Below are 20,159 nucleotides of genomic sequence, written 5' to 3' on the forward strand. Positions count from 1 at the left end.
GCTTGAAACCTCACGCTCAGTGTTAGCAAAACCAAGGAGAAGATTGTGGACTTCAGGAGGAAGCCAGGAGAACATGACCCAGTCCTCGTCAAGGGCTCAGTAGTGGAGAGGGTCAAGAACTTCAAATTCCTGGGTGTCAACATCTCTGAGGATCTGTCCTGGAGCCTCCACTTTGATGCAATCACAAAGAAGGCCCAGCAGCAGCTATAGTTTGCTAGAGGAGATTCGGGATGCCACTGAAGACTCTTGAAAACTTCTACAGGTGTATCGTGGAGAGCATTCTGGCTGATGGCATCACTGCCTGATATGGAGGTGCAAACCCTCAGGACAAGAATAAATTCCAGAGGGCTGTTAACTCAGCCTGCGACATCACAAGCAACAGACTTCACTCCATCGAGTATGTTCTCAAGGGCCATTTGTCCTCAAAGACCCCACCACCCAGGCCACGGCCTCTTCACTCGGCTACCATTGTGACAATGTACAGGAGCCTGAAGACGAGCACACAGCAACACAAGGACAGCTTCTTCCCTGCTCCCATCAGATTCCTGAATGATCAATGAACCAAAGGTCCTGCCTTATTTTGACTTTTCATGCATTATTTTTATTTAAGGTGGTTTAACTGAATGTTTGCACTGTGATGCTGCCACAATATTTTGTGACTTGTTCGTGGCAATAAATTCTGATTTAGATTAATTTTGTCATACACATGAGAATGTACAGTACATATGTACTGAGATTCTTACTTGCCACAGTCAAATACTGTAGATTCTTGTAAGGAAAGACTATAATAATAAACTAATTGAATTAACTTAAATAAGTCCATTAATACATAAGATGGATATAAATATTTACAGTAATCCTCACGCAAAAAACACGACTTGCAGTAGTGCAAACAGCCCTTATGTGGTGTTGGAGAAGTCCATGATTTGTGTAACAAGGGGAGGTTCAGGAGTCTAATGGTTGTTGGAGACTTGAGTCTTGAGACTTCTTTACAGCCATGAGATAAAATTGTGACCAGGATGGCAGGAGTCACTTATGATGTTGGTGTGATGTTTCTTTCATTGTAATAAAGAAACTTGGGTTCTTTTAAAACAACTATACTTTATTAGCTATCTTCATGACTGTGTGAAGGCATCCATCTTGAATCATCCTTAGCTGCAACAGACTTGTCTCTGACTCCCTCTAGTGGTTGGGAGGATCTCTGGCACTCTATCACTACATCCCCTTTCCTTGAGATGTTTCATCTAACAACATGACACAGTAATAAAGTATTAATTTCTATTTAAAGTTCCAGATATACATAAACACAACATCAGCAGCACAAATTTTTTAAGTGTGTAGTTCTTTTTCTTTTAGAGATTCAGCCTGTCAGGTTACCTGATAATGCATGTGAGACTTCTTAACACAGGACCTTGTGTCGGCTCTGCTTGTCCACTACTATCTAGCACTGGCGGTGCTTCCTCTGTTGCTGTGCAGGCTGGATCTTCTGAATTTGTCTCTTTCTGAAGTGTTTCTTGCATTTTCAGCAGGCTCTTTCAATTCCTGCTCAGTATTTGACCCTCCTCAGTTCTGACAGTGTCGAATCTGGGATTTACTTCCTCAAGAACAGTGGCCTTTTTGTCCCAGGTGTTGGAATATCTGAGTCTCACTGTATCCTGTTGTGCCAGTGGCCCTAAGCTTCTCGCTGACTGTCATAGTTTGCTTTATTGTCATAGTCTCCAGTGCAGATGCTTTTGTTTCCATTCGACATCTTCAACATCTCAGTTCTAGTTTGGGTCTGCAGAGTAGGGAAGTGTTGTGCATAGTCTAAGTCCCATCAGAAGCTCAGCAGGTGACATGCCACATTGAGCTCAATAGAGCTCAATACGGATCTGAGCCACTGTCTAGTGCTTTCTTGATCAGCTATGTGAACTCTTTCTCTGCTTTACCATTTGACTGTGGAAACAGAGGACTTGAAGTCATATATCGGAAATCATACTCTTCTGCAAAGTTCTGGAATTCACAACAGCTGTAGCATCATCCATTGTCACTGTAGACAATTTGTGGAATTCCATGTTTTGCAAAGATCGATTTCATATATTGGATCACAAAAGCAGCAGACATGCTAGGAAGCAGCACAATCTCTGGATAGCTTGATAAATAGTCAATAACCAGCAATTAATTCTTTCCATCCATGTGGAACAGATCAGTCCCAACTTTCTGCCATGGTTCCACTGGTAAGTCGTTTATCATCATGGGCTCCTTTGCCTGCTTTGTTTGATGCTTTATATAGGTCTCACAGCCGGAAACCATCCTATTAATGTCAGCATTTATCCCGGGCCAATAAACAGCAGTTCTGGCCCTCTTCTTGCATTTTTCCTTTCCAAGGTGCCCCTCATGCAACCTTTTCAGCATCTCTTGTCACACTGATTGAGGAATGATAATTCTGCTCTGTCTGAGTAGAAGCCCATTGACAACAATCAGCTCAGCTCTCATGTTGTAGTATGGTTGCCATTTACCTCTAGGCCATCCTTCATTCAGATTCTTGATGAATGGCCTTCTGTAGAACTGTGTCCTTTTTCAGCTGCAATCTGCTTGGATTTCATGTCAGATACAGGAAATGTTTCAGTGATCAGATTCATTTGGAGAGTCATATTTGTCTCTGGAACTCTCATTGTGTACTTCACTCTGTGTCGTTACCCTGGATAATGCATCAGCTAACACAATAGGTTTCCCTGGTGTGTACAACCTTTTGACTAGGCTTATGTTTTCACATGATTTGTCATCAAGTAGTGATTCATGTCCATCTGGGACTATTGTGAACCTGAGGAGGTGCTCTTCATCTTTAACTTTCACTTTGAGTATACATGTATCTTTCATGTTGATTTTCTATCCAGTGAGCTATACAGGATTTGCATGGATGTATGGCTTTATCTTCATTGCCCTGATGTTGCACTCACAGATCATATTGACTTTTGCCCCTATGTCCAGATTGAAAGGAATATTTGCTTCATTTATATTTAACAACACTCAGTGTCTGTTGGTTTATAATCTTCCTGCAGTACCAGGTCAACGAGGGCAGTTTCTTCTATAGAGTGTACAATATTCACGCTGTCACTTCTGTTTTGTTTCCCTTTGGAAAAATGTTTCTTTGCCTAGTGATTCTGCCCTTTGCACTTATTACAGACTTTTCCATAGGCGGGCTATTGTTTTAGTGCACATTGAGAGCCACATCATTTGCACTCGAATGTCTCTCCATCTTTCCTATATCTCATCTTTTTTGTTTATATGTGTGGACACACACTGTGGCTACGGCTAGTCTTCGTTTTCCCTGGCTTTTGCACTCTCACTGAACTTTCTTGCATGCTGCAGAGCTAATTCATTGGCATGGCATAATTTCCAAGCGCCCATTAAACTGTTGCTGTCTCTTTCAGCAATCTCTCTTTCACTTTCTTTTGTTTTTGAATATTTTATTTAAAATTTTCCATCCATGTAATTACATATTGTACATAGTCAATACTTAATTAAATTTAAAATTGGAGAGATTACATGGTATTAACCATTCCCTTCCCTCTTACCCCCCCACTATAAAAGTTGTAATAATAAAAATAGATACAATATATAGTTATATAAAAGAATTATATAAAGAAAAGATTATATTAATCTGGATTCCACAAAGGATTCACTCACACACTGGGATCCTTCAGTATTTATATTAATCGACTTTAGGGATGAAGATTATCACGTCTTAAGAAGCCGGAAATACTTTTATACATATTTATATCTCTCTCTCACTTTCTTATCAATAATCCCAAGCACAGTTTGATCACAGATCATTGAATCTTGCAGTGGTCTGAAATTGCATGTTCTTTCTTTTAATTTCAAGTCCATTAAAAAAGTATCAAAGCACTCTCCCTGCAGCTGCATGTGCGAGCTAAACATATACCCCTCGAATGTTTCATGATTCTTTCGATAACCTTGTTGAACTTGCTCTGGTCCTCTTCAGCAGCAAAAGCAAATGTATCAAAAACCTCTAGTGCTTGAGGTCCCACCATGTTCAATCTTCCATGCATCAGGTTTGCTCTCGACTCCATTGGCTTGCAGGTATAGCATGAATCTTTATTTGAATAATCTCTACTCATGGTTGACATTTCCAGTCCAATTTACAGCATCAGGATGCTTCTCACTTTCCATTTCTATGCTGCTATAATGATTGATTCTAACTCCTGGTACCAGTCACGTTTCTGTTATTGTTAATAAAGAAACATAGGTTCTTACAAAATAACTGTACTTTATTGGCTATATTCATGACCATGTGGTGGGATCTATCTTGAATTATCCTTAGCTGCAACAAACTAGTCTCCAACTCCCTCTAGTGGTTGGGAGGATCTCTACCACTCTATCACTATGGTTGGCTGCCTTTTTGAGACAGTGTCTCACTTAATGTTTTCATTTTCCATATAGATCCAACCACACTATGGGCAATACCATCGCTACCACCATCTAGCCCTCACCTGGCTGGAAAATGAGGACACGTATATTCAAATGCTGTTTATTGACTTCAGTTTGCCATTCAACACAATCATACCTCAGTACCTGATAAGGAAGTGGAGCTTGCTGGGTCTAAACACCTTGCCCTGCAATTGGATTCTTGATGTCCTGTCGGGAGACCTCAAGCGGTCCGAATCGAAACAGCACTTCCAAGACCATCGCACTGAGCACGGGGTGTCTCGGGACTATGTGGTTAGTTCACTGCTACTCATTCTGCTTACTCATGACTGCAGCAAAACACAGCTCAAACCACATCACCAAGTTCGCTGACAACACAACTGTGGTGGGCTTGATTAGTAAGCTTGCTGATTGCAAAGGAATTAAAAATGCTACAGTTCACCATGAAAAAGCCACAGAAATAGGACGACCAGATTACAGTTTGCCAAGAAGTATTTAAAAGAGCCTGCAGAATTCTGGAAAAGGGTCTTGGGAACAGACAAGACCAAGATTAACCTGCATCAGAGTGATGGCAAGAGCAAAGTGTCGAGGCGAAAAGGAATTGCCCAAGAACTAAAGCATCCCACTGCCTTGGTTTGTATCTTGCAGTGAGGCCTCTGTATTTCTGTTCATGAGTTCTTCTGTGGACAGTCGTCATCGACACATCCACACCTGTCTCCTGAAGAGTGTTTCTGATCTGTTGGACATACATTTGGGAATTTTTCTTCATTATTCTGTCATCAGTAGATTGGAATACCAATTTCTTTGAGATTACAGAGCTCTCTAATACACTCTTTCTTCTCAATAATGTTTCCAAACTGCTCATTTTGTTAATCCTAAGGTTTGGGTGATGTCTCTTACTGTTTTATTCTTGTTTTTCAGCCTCATAATTGCTTCTTTGATTTTCATTGGTACAACACTGATCCTCATGTTGAGAAATAGCAACTACAGTCTCCAAAGGTGATCAAAAGCTTAGAAGCAAGCCTTGTACCTGCACCAATGAAGAGTAATCACAAACATCTGTGAAGCCAAATGTCCCAAACATTATGGTGCCCTGAAATGAAGGAATGTTTAAAAAATGCTGTAATTTCTACATGGTCAAACCAAAATATATACAAATAACCTTGAATAAACTCTGGAATGAGTACTTTAAAATTTGTAATCAAACAATTCACAATTCAATTAAACTGTGAAGCACAGAGGCAAATAAAGGAAAAAAGTGTCTTTGTTCCAAAAATTATGAAGATCACTGTGGCTTTGTGCTTAGTTGGAATTAAGGGGAAAGAGCAGGCAGGTGGAGTTGAGCCCATGGCCAGATCAGCCACGATCTTATTGAACAGTAGAGTAAGCTCGTCGGCCCAGATGACCGACTCCTGTTCCCATTTCTTGATCTTATGACTCATCTTTAGAATCCTTACCCACATTTTGAAACCCTTTCATAGCCTCATCTCTTTCCTTCTCCAACATCTCTTCCATCCCCACAGTCATCAATCTCATCCCTCTTTTACCATTTCAGGGATGCCATGGTTGGCATAGCGGTTAGCACAATGCCATTATAGCACCGGTGATTGGAACCGGGGTTCAAATCCCATGCTGTCTGTAAGGAGTTTGTACGATCTCCCTGTTTCTGTGTGGGTTTTCCCCGGGGGCTCCGGTTTCCTCCTGCCATTTGAAAAAAACCAGGAGCTGTATGGTAATTGGGCCAAAATGTTACCGTCCTTGCGTCTGGTCAGCCACACCTATTGGCCGATTGTATATGTGACCCCTCCCCACAGGCTCCTGTATAAAGGTGTCTGTTCCACTGTAGCTCCTCAGTGCAGGACAGTCGACAGAATGGATGTGCCAGTAGTGGCCTGCTAATCAGGATGCAATCCAGTACACAAGATTGCCAGCGAACAGGGCGACCAGTCAGACCCCACAGGAGCCAATGACCTATGTCCCAGGTGACAACCCGCTGACCAATCCAAGGCCGGTGCTGCTGTGACATCACTCCTGTCATCAGTAGCAGGGAGAGAATATAAGCAGAGCTTCCAGTGCAATAAATCAGTCTTTGACTTTGACTTCAACTTTGACTTCCTGGGTGTGTGTCATTCTTCTCACACTTCCCAGTAGTGAACACACTACATTGGTGACCCCAGCAGGTCCAACTGTCGAAGATGACGGACTAAGCAGCTCTTCATGCGGTTTCGTTGAAGCTGCCAACATTCTGGGTATTCCAGCCACACGTGTGGTTCGAACAGGCCAAGGCCCAATTCCACCTTTGACAGATCATCGCCAACGACGTTTTGAAAACTGTCATGTTACTACTACGTGGTGAGCTCGCTCGACCAGGACACGGCAACAAGGGTCATTGACTTCCTGTGGCAGCCTCCAGAGCAAGGCAAATACGATGCCCAAAAGGAGCTATTAACCCACACCTTCAGGCTCTCACCATGCTGCCTGAATGTTGCATATGGATGGATTGGGGGACAGGGCTCCATATGCCCTCATGACCAAAATGCTCACCCTTGCTGAGGGATACACGCCTTGCCTGCTCTTCAAGCAGATTTTCTTGGAGCAGCTTCCCGAAGATATCCGACTCTTGCTTACTGATGAGGACTTCAGTGATTCCAAAAAAGTCGCAGCCCATGCGGACGTGCTCTGGAAAGCGGAGAAAGAAAATAACACCTCGGGGGAGTAGATCACTAGTCCCCGACTCCAGCTGGCAACAAGGCCACAGCAAGCAGAGAGGCAACAGTACTGTTACTATCACCAACGATAGGGTGCGGGGGCTCTCGATGCCACCCACCCTGCGCATTTCATGAAAATGCCATGGCCACCCATCATTCATAGCTGCGATGGTTGGCCAACATATGGGACTTTATATCCGGAAGGTGCTTGCTCATCAATGCTGGTGGTGAAATAAGTGTCCTCCCCCTCTTGGCCTATGACACTTGGATCAGCAAACCGGGCCCGGCATGAGGGCAGCGAACAGCACCACCATATGAACATTCGGCACCCGCACCATCCCCCTCCGCTTCAGCAGTAACCGGTTCATGTGGACATTGTTCCTGGAAGCAGTTGTCCTGCGAGCCCACTACCTGCTGGCGAACCTTAAAGGGTGGTGTTTGGTGCATGCCAGAACTTTCCAAACCATGCCCCTGAGGGAAACCAAGTTACCTTCGCTCCACCTTGACTCCGTTACCGTGTCCAACAATGCATTCACACAGATCCTAGGTACCATATCCTCACCGAGGGCCCCCGCTCCACACCAGGGTGCACTGCCTTCTCCCTGAGTACCTCATCCTTGCCAAGGTGATGTTTAATAAATGGAAGAGCTTGGGATAGCACAGCGTTCTGACAGCCTCTGAGCCTCCTCCCTGTACATGGTACCGAAGGCAGCAGGGGGGTAGAAACCATGAGGAGACTATTGCCACCTCACCCGACAGGTTCCCTGTGCCCCACATACACGACTTTACTGCTAACTTACAAGGGGTATGGGTGTTTTCAAAAGTCGACCTCACCAGATCCCGGTCCATCCCGATGGAATCCCTAAAGCCGCCATCATTACCTCTTTTGGACTTTGCGAGTTCCTGAGAATGCCCTTCAGACGTAAGAACACGGCCCAGACCTTCCAGAGGATGATGGTGGGCCGGGATCTCACATTCACGTTCATCTATTTGGACGATATCCTCATTGCCAGCCACAACAACGCAGAGCACATGGCCCATCTAAGGCGTCTGTGCGCCCGGCTGCAGGAATTCGGGCTGACTATAAACCCTGCTAAGTGCCAGTTCGGGCTGGAAACGATCAACTTCCTGGAGCATTGAATCAACAGGCACAGAGCTTAGAGGCTGTTTGACGTTTCGCCAAGACCCGCACAGTGAAGGGATTGCAAGAATTTGCCTGTATGATTAACTTTTATGACCGATTAATATCACCAACAGCTCCCATAATGCACCCCCTTTTCATGCTCATGGCAGGGAAGGGTAAATAAAGACATTACCTGGGACAACGAGGCATCTGAGACATTCCAGAAAGCTAAGGATCCCCTGCCAATGCCACCCTTCTGGTACACCCCAGGCCAGAGCCGCCAACCACTCTCACAGTAGACGCCTCCAGCCCAGCAGTAGGGGGAGGCCTGGAGCAATTCATCGAAGGGCAATGGCAGCCCCTGGCCTTCTTTAGCAGAGACCTCTGGCCACCTGATCTCAAATGCAGTGCCTTTGACCAGGAGCTATTGGTGCCGTACCTGGCAGTCAGGCACCAGGTATTCTTTTGGAAGGTAGACAATTCAGGGTCTTCACAGAACATAAACCTTTAACCTTTGCCTTCCATTAAGTGTCAGACCCGTGGTTGGCCAGGCAGCAGCGACAATTCTCAAATGTGTCTGAGTTCACCATGGACATACAACACATCACATGTAAAACCAATGTGGTGATTAACGCATTGTCACGCCCCGCGATTGAGTCCGTCCGGGCCTTGTCCCAGGGAATAGACTATTCAGCCCTAGTCAGGGCACAGAAGGAAGACCCTGAGATCCCGGCATACAGGACGGCAGTTTCCAGGCTCAGGCTGGAGGATGTCCCCAATAGCCCTGGTAACCAGACACTCCTCTGCGATGCCTCCACCAGAAAACGCTACCCCCTCATGCCAGCAGCGTGGAGATGGCAGGACCTGGCGCACCCAGCTATCAGAACTTCTGTCAAAATAGTGGCCAGTAGATTTGTTTGGGATGGCCACCGGAAATAGGTCAGTCAGTGGGCCAAGATCTGCACGCTCTGCCAAACATCCAAAATGTAGACACATGTCAAGATGCCCCCCCCACCAAGAATTTCGAGCCAGCGCCACATAGGTTCAACCAGTTTCCCATGGGGAAAGATATCACTTCACTATGATTGACTGCTCCATTACATAGCCGGAAGCGGTCCCACTGGCTGACACAACCACTGAGACCTGCGCCAGGGCACTGATTAACACCTGCGTGTCGAGATTCAGAGTCCCGGAGCATATGACTTCGATAGAGGAACACAGTTCACTTCGGGGCTCTGGGCAGCGCTGGGAACCCAGCTCCATCATACCATAGCATACCACCCTCAGGCCAACAGGTTGGTGGAGCAGTTCCACAGGCACTGAAAGGTGCCTTTTGATGGTTTGGCTCGGGGTCCGAACTGGGCAGAGGAGCTACCCTGGGTCCTCCTAGGGATTTGCACCGCGCCGAAAGATTCAATACCACAGCAGCCAAGATGGTGTACGGCACACCGTTGGTGATACCAGGAGAGTTCTTGACCGCTGCCTCATTGGCAAAGCTGAGAGAAAGACTGGGTACTCCAGCACCTCCACAGCCTCTGACACACGGCCAGGCCAAATCCTATATCCCCAAAAATATAGAGATCTGTGAGTTCTTCTTAGTTTGGAGGGGGTAACACCGGACACACTGCAATAGAGGCCGTATAAAGTAGTCAGACACAACGGGACGATGTGTGTGCTGGATATTGGCATTAAGGAAGAGACTTTCACCATTAACCGGCTCAAGCTAGCACCTCTGGGCATTAGCCATTCAGCCCCCACGACACAGAGATAGACCACCGAAAGCGATGGAATACGTTCAAATCACCGGTTCTTGGGGGTTGGGGGTCAGGTAGCAAGACACGGGATGGCTGACCCCACACGGTGACAACCCGCACGGCGGGAAACAATAAGCCATGGCGAGAATGCCAACCGATCCAACGTCACTTCTGTCATCAGCAGGCAGGGAGAAAATATAAAGCAGAGCTGCCAATGCAATAAATCAGACTTCAAATTTGACTTGGGTTTGTGTCATTCTTCCCACACTCCCCGGTAGCACACACGCTACATTCTTTCGTTCTTCAGTGAAGAAAAGCCCATTTGTTTCTCAATAACCGTCTTTCGAGTAATTGATGGGGCATCAATGTTATTCACTTAAAGTATTTTTTTTCACAATGGCGCAGATCCTGTAGCCAGAAAAGCCGAAGATCGACCCTCAATCGCCTGAGGCATCCACCATCGTTGAGCTCTGACTGCGCTGTTTTGAGGCATTCCTGCAGACTTTCTTCACCGTTGTGCGATCAAAGGATGATAAGCTGCAAGTGCTGCACTCCTGGGTCAGCACCCTGGTGTACTCTTTGATCAGGGACACTGCATTGTACTAGGAAGCCATGGACCTACTCAAAGGATAGTATCAATGTTGTCTACTCTAGTGGCCTGCAAACAACGATCTGTTGAGTCCAACACTGAATATCTTTTGGCCCTGTGAGCCCTTGGCAGGGCCTATGAATGTAAGGCTGTCTCCACCACAGAACGCATGGAGGACCTGATCCGGGGCGCCTACGTCACTGAGATCAATTCAAACTACATCCGCCAGAGACTCTTGGAGCCTGGGGAGCTCAGTCTGTGGAGAGCAGTTGAGCTGGCAGGTATGCTGGCTCTGTATAAAGGTGACTGTTCCACAGCCCCCTCCTCAGTGCAGGACAGTCGAACAGTATGGAGGTGCCGTTGTTCTTAAGTGAATAAAAGCCGATTGGTTTCTCAACAACAGTCTTTCTAGTTATTGATGGTCGATCAGTGCTCTACGTCTAAAGTTAAATTTTAATAATCTTCGACTCATGCCTGACAATACATGTCTGCCTTCTCTTCCATTCCCCTTGTGGCTCTGCATAACTCTCCAAAATTGCTTCTTTTCATGTTCCCCTCCCATCACTGTCCTTGTCTACTGAGATAGTTTGGGATAGACAGGGTCTGATCAGGAGCACTCAACATGGATTTGTGGGAGGAAGGTCATGTTTGACCAATCTGATTGAATTTTTTGAAGAGGTGACTAGGAATGTGGATGAGGGTAGCACAGTGGATGTTGTCTATATGGACTTCAGTAAGGCCTTCGATAAGGTACCACATGGAAGGTTAGTTAGGAAGGTGCAGTCTTTAGGTATAAATTTTAAGATAGTCAAATGGATTGAACATTGGCTGAAGGGGAGAGGCCAGAGAGTGGTAGTGGATAATTGTCTGTCAGGTTGGAGGCCGGTGACCAGTGGTGTGCCTCAAGGATCTGTATTGGGCCCATTGTTGTTCGTTATATACATTAATGATCTAGATGATGGGGTGGTGAATTGGATTAGTAAATATGCAGACGATACTAAGATAGGTGGAATAGTGGATAATGAAGAAGGTTTTCAAGGATTTCAGAGGGATTTGGGCTGCTTAGAAAAGTGGGCTGAAAAATGGCAGATGGAATTTAATGCTGATAAGTGTGAGGTGCTTCATTTTGGTAAGAAGAATCAGAATAGGACATATGTGGTAAATGGGAGAGCATTGAGGAATACAGAAGAGCAGAAAGATTTAGGAGTAACGGTACATCGTTCCTTGAAGGTAGAAACTCACGTGAATAGGGTGGTGAAGAAGGCTTTTAGTATGCTGGCCTTTATCAATCATTGCATGGAATATAGGAGTTGGGAGGTGATATTGAGATTGTATAAGACGTTGGTGCGGCCTAATTAGGAGTTCTGTGTGCAGTTCTGGTCGCCTAATTATAGGAAGGATATAAACAGAGTGGAGAGAGTGCAGAGAAGGTTTACCAGAATGTTACCTGGGTTTAAGCATCTGGAGTATGGGGAGAGATTGGGCAGATTGGGTCTTTATTCTTTGGAGCGTAGAAGGTTGAGAGGGGATTTGATAGAAGTATTTAAGATTATGAAAGGGATAGACAGAATGGATGTGGATAGACTATTTCCGTTAAGAGGAGGAAAGATTAAAACAAGAGGACATGAGTTAAGAATTAAGGGGCAGAGGTTTAGAGGTAACATGAGGGGGAACTTCTTTACTCAGAGAGTGGTAGCTGTGTGGAATCATCTTCCGGGAGAAATAGTGGCGGCGGAGTCAATTGTATTATTTAAGAAAAGGTTGGACAAGTATATGGATGAGAAGAAGATGGAGGGTTATGGGCATTGTGCAGGGAGGTGGGACTAGAAAGGGGTGTTTGGTTCGGTGCGGACTAGAAGGGCCTAATGGCCTGTTTCCGTGCTGTAATTGTTATATGTTATATATATTTTCTAACATTAAGGCCAACATTTCAATTCAGTTTGTTGTTTAGTAAGTCCATTTTGTCCCGACTCTCAAACTTTAACTTCACCCAAATATGCATTGCCTTATATTGTTCTATAATCCACACCATATTCACCTGCGTTAACTCTGCAGGATGGCAGAGACTTTTTGAGAGAGAGAGAGAGAGAGATAATTGCAGGATGAGGTGGAAATGCATTGACGACTTGTTTTCTGCCTGCAGACCCACCTCTGGTGAACTTGACCATGGAGCCACAGCCTGTTCTGGAAGGGAGTACAGTGAAGTTTCGATGCTCTGCCAAAGCAAATCCTGCCGTCAGCCTGTACAGGTACCTTCAGATTTCCTACCGGCTTTGAGTAACTCTTCACTGCTGAGTATGAATGAATGAAGTTTACTGTCAGACATAAAGTGCAAGGTGCAAGGTTAGGCTTCACGAAAGTTTTGCTGCTGCCTCCCTGGTGCAGAAAACTCAGCCACACACAAAAAAAAAGGGAAAAATAATAAATATTCACCATTTTAAATAAATATGTGCTGAGCCAGCAGGGCAGAGGGATCTTTGGTGGTCTTAAAGTCATGTTCTGGTAGGGGTAGGTGGGGAGGTTGTGGATGTGCTAGGACACGCCCCATTGCTGACTGTGCCTGAGGCTCCTCTCACTGACCCCTGAATAAAAACGACTGCGCCCACAGCCCCCTCCTCAGTTCAGGGCAGTTGACCAGCATGGGCGGACATCCATTCTGTGGTGAATAAAAGCCTGTCAGTTTCTCTACAACTTCTGGTCTTTGAAGCTATTGAGGGGGCATCAGAGGTTCAAGAGCATGATGGAAAGAAACTAACCTCGAGGTGGCAGACTTCAGGCTTCTGTATTTCCTGCCTGAAGGCTGCAGCGAGAAGAAAGTGTGGAGGCTTCTTTTAATGATGTTGGCAGCCTTCCCGAGGAGGTCTTTGATGGATGGGAGGTCAGTGCCCCTAATGGATCATGAGATTTTCTCCATTCCTCAGCCTTCTACATGAGAGAGCTAAGTCAGGTTGTGATGCATGTTGGTTATATTTCTTTGCTTCCTTCTTTCTATTGAATTTTAATGTTATATGAAATGGAGAGAATAAGGAGACATAGTTGTCAAGATTAGAACAACCAGTGAAAAATAATAGTGTTGTAGCGTAAGCGCTACGCGAGCATGAAGAAGGAAGACACACACACACCAAAGCCTTGGAAAATTAGACCGGTTTATGGCTCTGGCCATCACGCTTATATGGGGCCCAAGCACTGACATCAGGGCCCCCCGCGCCATCGGAGCTCCGGCCTGGGATTGGCCAGCGTTCCTGCCAGAGTTCCCCACCATCCTGCCGTGCAGAGTTCACCTGGGACGACAGCAGGTCTGCGAGGTCACTGCGTTCATCGGCCATTTTGTGGGCCAGTCCATGTCTCTGCACGCAGACCACTATGGTGTCTTCATCTCTCCATATACAGTCAAAGAGAAGAAAAAAATTCACATTACTCTAAAACCCCCTGTACTAATCTATAAAAACAACACCCCCCCCAACATAGATGCTGCATGGCCTGCTGAATTTCTCCAGGTCTTGCATGTATTGCACTACAATCCCGACATCTGTAAACTTACGATGCAATCAGACTGTATACATCCCACAGTACCTCTGTAGACATTCAGTAGAGTATTTGACTACATGACGAATCTCTTCAACTGCCTTAGAGTGTGATGGTATTGGTGTATTTTCTTCATGATTGCCTCGATGTGCTGGCCCCAGGAGATATCCAGGAACTTGAAGCTACCATGTCTTGCTGACATGGAAAAGAAGGTTGTTGTTCCAGCACCACACAACCAGATTCTCCATCTCCATCCTATATTCATCATTACCAGCTATTCTTCCAAGGCTGGTAGTGTCACCGGGAAATTTATATATCTTGTTGGAGCCAGAGTTGGTGGGTATGGAGGAAACAGGGCAGGGGATTAAGCACGCAGCCTCAAGTAGGGGTGGACTTGCCTAAGCTGAGTTCAGGAAACCAGCACTGGCCAGAGCATCTGCTCATTGTTCCACCAACCTTTCCAGTGGGCAGGAAACCCAAGGTCACCCACACCATGATTAATTACTCTACCAGTACTTCCTCTCCAGGCTGATGGTTGAAGTCCTGATCTTGTGGGTTCGTGTGGGTCCCACATGTTAAGAACCAGAGCAAAGTGCAAGTGCAAAGCACACGTTTATTTCAGGGATGGAATTGAGAGAACAGGGTCGATATGTCAAGCAAACTTCTACACATACACAATATACAGGAGAGGTAAATATATACTTTTTGATGACAAGGGGAAAACCAGCAGAAACTGGGGAAGTTACAAGAGCATATACATTCAACAATCAGATCAAGGTGATATTACATGCCCCCACCCCTTGACCGGTACAGACACGGCTCTAGCTACCTAGCCTCGAGACTCACCCCAACCCAGTGTGGAAGGTGATACTTACATGCCACGAGGAGTCCAAAGAGGCAGCCCAATCACAAGGGTCAGTGTGGGTGCCATTGGTTGCTGTGGCCAATGGCTCAAAGCCAAGTGCAGGGGCTCAGCAGGAATGAACTGAGGTGATCCTTCTGGACTATTTGGGTGAAGGTAAGGGCTGAGCCTGGGCGGGCTGCCTGGACTGCAGCACCTGGTGATTTAGGTGGGCCAATCATAAGGGTCACCTTGATGGCTCGGGGTGAATCTTTGACCTTGACTGGCAGGTAGTGTGTCCTCCAAACAGGAGCGCAGCAGCGCCACTCAGTGGTGGACGCTGCCTCTCCATTATACCTGCGCAGCATTCTTGAGAGATCTATAGATTGGGAACTTATGGTCCCTCTGTTCTTCCGCCCTATTAATAATTCTGCTATTAACCATGTACTCTGCCTCAATTTTGACCATCCCAAAATGATCCAGATGGAACTTCATCTGCCACTTTTGTGTCCAACTCTGCATCCTGTCTATATCCTGTTATAACCTATATAGGTTAATAAATATATATGTTTAAATAAATACAAGCCATCACAAGCTGTTAAATGGAGGAACATCACATGACCAAAGGTTGACTGATCTACTCTTGTTAAACAAAAAAGTCTGCAGATGCTGAGGTAGAGTCCAATATGCAAACGAGCTGGAGAAACTCAGCAGATCCCTGATGAAGGGCCCAGGCCTGAAATGTTGGCTGTCCTTCCCTTCCTTCCCTTCCTGCGGATGCAGCATGACCTGCTGAGTTTTTCCAGCATGTTTATGTGATGCACTGATCTGCATTTGCTCCAATGCCCCTGAACTAACTGACAGTGAGCATCTGCTGCAGGCTTTCTCTGGGATCCAGTCCACAGGATGCATGTAGATTCAGTGCACCTGGCCTTCAGAGACTTCAGACTTTGGCCCCCAAACGCTCATGGTGTGAGGATGTGTGAAGCAAGGATGGGGACACAGAGGATTCATGGAAGGAGTCGTCGTGCATGTCACATCTGTACAAGGGACCTGCTTTCAATCTTTCAGTGAAAAGTGAGGTAATTAATTGCACCATTGCAGGCAGATCCAGCAGATGCTGACATTTTAATAATTGATCATCTTTTCTAACTAACAATCACCCTGACCAGAATGTGGCTTCCCAGTGACGTTATCAACAGTTACGGTTAGTGGAGATAGGATTTTGCTGTTATTGCAACAATACAAGATCTCTTAGTCGCTTAGCTTGCTGCAGAGAACTTGGGCACCTATGTAGCTAATCTTACCCTGGAGAGCAGTTTGATGCTAAGGTCATCATAGACATGGCCTGCCTTTCAGGACTTGTGCTTTTGGTTCACTGGAGAATGCCCCTCACTGGAAGAACGGATGTGTGTAAGATCGCAAGAGACATGGTACAGTTTGTTGGTGGAAACATCCCAGTCAGAATCTTTAGAAGAGGATAAAGAATATAAGGTGGATGACAGGTTGAGTTGATGGTGGTCATTAAATTCAGCACACAACTGGCCTGGTGAGCAGTCAACAATATATCTGATCAGTAATCTGCGAGCGTTCACGTCTGGCCCACTGCGCACCGTCCACAGCAACCCACCAAGGCTTCTTCAACAAGCCTCCCAACTCCACCACCTCAAAGGACAAGCCTGAGGGTGCAGCGGACTCCATCACATTGCCTCGGGTCACAACCTTCCCTGGAAATAAATCCCTACTCTTTCACTGTTGCTGGGTTAACATCTTCAAACCTTTGGTGCTCTCACCACACAGACGACAACAGCTTGAGAAGGAAGCTTATCGCTAACTTCTCAAGAGCAACTAAGAATGGGCAATAAATCTTAACTTTCCTAGTGACCAGTGTGCCAGCAATTACATTTCAAATATCAAGCAGCACTGGCATCTGCTGATGGGAATCCAAGTACTGTTTTCCCTTGCTTGTAGTCTGGCAGTAAGAGATTCCTGCTGATCATAGCTTGAATAATAAATGAGTGTATTGTCATATACATAAGGAAAGTTGCAATGAAAGTCTTACTTAGAACCAAGGAATACTACAGCACAGACACAGGGCCTTCAGCCCTTCTTGTCTGTGCCTCTTATTGACATCTTCCCAGGTGCATAAAGCACACAATACAACAATACAGAAGAGCAAGAATAATAAAATTAAGAAGAAAAATAACCGACAATAATAAATATTCAATCGTATAGAGTCAGAGGCTTGGTGGTCTTGGGCCAGTATTATTAATGCAGGGAGGTTCAAGAGCCTGATAGCCATTCGAAAAAAACATGGATAATTGTAAGGGAAGGAGATCACAGCAGTGATCCAAGCTCAGCTAGTGGCCAACCAGAGCTCACTGTTTACCAGGTTTGAGGCTCTTAGATATTAAGATCATCTGTTGAGCCACTGGAGTCATACAGAGTAGAAACAGGCCCTTCAGCCCAACTTGTCCAGGCCAACCAAAATGTTCCCCCACACGTTCCACCTGTCTGCATTCTACCCACGTCTCTCTGAAACCTCCTATCCATCAGTCTGCCCATTTTTCTTTCTTAAACGTTGCAATACCATCTGCTGCAACCTCCTCCTCTGACCCCCATCACTCTTTGTTGTAAGAAGGATACCCCTCAAGTTGCTGTTAATCCCTCTCCCCTCATCTTAAACCAATGTCCTCTGGTTACCGATTCCCCTACTCTGGGCAAAAAGCTTCCCTGCTATTATTTAAATGGTAAAGACTGCAGCAAACTGTTGTGCAGAGAGACTTGGGAGTGCTCGTGCCTGAATCTCGGAAAGTGCAACAGGTAATCGAGAAGGCAAAAGGAATGTTGCCCTTCATTGCCAGAGGGATTGAAATTAAGAACAGGAAGGTTCTTCTGCAACAGTACAGGATACTGGTGAGGCTGCCCCTGTGTGCATTCTGCTCTCCTTACTTGAGGAAGGATGTACTGGCCTTGAGAGTGGTGCAAAGGAGATTCACCAGGTTGATCCCAGAGATGAGGGGATTAGCCTACGACAAGAGATCTGGGACTGTACTCCTGGAATTTAAAATAGGAGGGGATTTTATAGAAACGTAGAAAAAAGATAGAAAGAGGCAGGAAAGTTCTTTCCACTGGAGGTGAGATCTGTGGAACTCTCTACCCGGGGAAGCAGTAGAGGATGCCTCTTTAAATCTACACACAGATAGATAGATTTTTCTTGCACAGTAGGGGTATTAAGGATAGTGGGGGCAAAGGCAGGTAAGTCCACAACCAGATTAGCTATGATCTTGTGAAATGGAGGTGGAGGTTTCATGTTATTTCCTTATAGCCCAGTTTTCCTCAGTGCGCCCAATGACAGATTATGACGGGATTGTAAAGTAGGTACAATCACTTCATTAGAGGGTCTGGATCCTTTTCTAGGCTTTATCTAGAGAGTCAGGAATGCTCTCTTCCTGCTCCATTGTGAACCCCTGTCCAGAGACAGTACAAATGCTCAATGCATTGTCTCAAGGCCTTTCACATTCATAATGAGTGGACAAAGGAAACTGAAGGATTGGATCCTGAACATACCTTACATTGAAGTAGCGATGACCAAGTCCAGCAATTTGTTCTTCAGGTGATGGATTTTATTTAGAAGTCTGGGAACCAGAACATTTAATAGTGTGAATTATTCAAGCCAAGTGACCACTTACCTTGCAACCCATTGTGGCTTCCAGCCAGCTTGAATCCCTTCACAGGCTCTCCTTCCCCTTCTCCCAGACTGGCGAAGGATCGCTCAAGTTAAGGCATTTATGCAAATTGCTTTTAATGAAGAACTAAATCATATTATACATCATTGAATTCCTTGCATGCTCAAGTTCAAATAAAATATCGAGCATCAGCAGTAGAAATTCATCTGTCAACCACATTTACGTGATGAGGTCAGATTAAATATGTTTTTCACGCATTTAAAAAAGCCCAGGTTGGTTTTGAAAGTGATCCACGAGCTGAAATTAAAGCATTATGCATCTCCACTCAATGTCCCATGGATTTAGAGCCTCTTAAGTATTAATTTGTAAGATTGGACATAGTTCAGAGTTCATGTGTACTGAGATACAGAGAGAAGCTTAGATCTCTGTTATCCAGGCATCACAATCATGTTCCATCATCAATTTCATAGAATGTAGAACATTATAGTATAGTATGGCCCTTTGGCCCACAATATTGTGCTGACCACTAGAAACCTACTCAACAAACTGAACCTTCCCTACCTCACACCCATAACCCTCAATTTTTTTTCCATTCATATGCCTGTCTAAGAGTCTTTTAAACATCTCTAATGTACCAACACATTCCAAGCGCTCTATGTTAAAAAAAACTTACCCCTGCTGTCTCCAAATCTTTCCTCCCCTCAGCTTGTACAGATATACTCTGGTGACCGCTACTCATGCCCCAGGTAAAAGGTGTTGGATGTCTATGCTACTTATCTTGTAGACCTCTATAATCATCTCTCGTCCTTCTTTTTTTTTTCTTTGGCTTGGCTTCGCGGACGAAGATTTATGGAGGGGGTAAAAAGTCCACGTCAGCTGCAGGCTCGTTTGTGGCTGACAAGTCCGATGCGGGACAGGCAGACACGGTTGCAGCGGTTGCAGGGGAAAATTGGTTGGTTGGGGTTGGGTGTTGGGTTTTTCCTCCTTTGCCTTTTGTCAGTGAGGTGGGCTCTGCGGTCTTCTTCAAAGGAGGTTGCTGCCCGCCAAACTGTGAGGCGCCAAGATGCACGGTTTGAGGCGTTATCAGCCCACTGGCGGTGGTCAATGTGGCAGGCACCAAGAGATTTCTTTAGGCAGTCCTTGTACCTTTTCTTTGTTGCACCTCTGTCACGGTGGCCAGTGGAGAGCTCGCCATATAACACGATCTTGGGAAGGCGATGGTCCTCCATTCTGGAGACGTGACCCATCCAGCGCAGCTGGATCTTCAGCAGCGTGGACTCGATGCTGTCGACCTCTGCCATCTCGAGTACTTCGACGTTAGGGATGAAAGCGCTCCAATGGATGTTGAGGATGGAGCGGAGACAACGCTGGTGGAAGCGTTCTAGGAGCCGTAGGTGGTGCCGGTAGAGGACCCATGATTCGGAGCCGAACAGGAGTGTGGGTATGACAACGGCTCTGTATACGCTTATCTTTGTGAGGTTTTTCAGTTGGTTGTTTTTCCA

At 45.6% G+C, this 20,159-nt stretch overlaps 1 protein-coding gene across 1 annotated transcript in view; it reads left to right on the forward strand.

Moving 5' to 3' along the window:
• Positions 1 to 20,159, forward strand: part of kirrel3a (kirre like nephrin family adhesion molecule 3a) — a 218,538-nt gene that overhangs the window by 138,458 nt on the left and 59,921 nt on the right. The window contains exon 5 of the mRNA XM_069896281.1: positions 12,746 to 12,851. Coding sequence (XP_069752382.1) covers positions 12,746 to 12,851 — 106 coding nt within the window. The remainder of the gene's footprint in view (positions 1 to 12,745; positions 12,852 to 20,159) is intronic.

The sequence above is a fragment of the Narcine bancroftii genome, chromosome 8 (genome assembly GCF_036971445.1).
Source record: "Narcine bancroftii isolate sNarBan1 chromosome 8, sNarBan1.hap1, whole genome shotgun sequence".
Classification (NCBI taxonomy): domain Eukaryota; kingdom Metazoa; phylum Chordata; class Chondrichthyes; order Torpediniformes; family Narcinidae; genus Narcine; species Narcine bancroftii.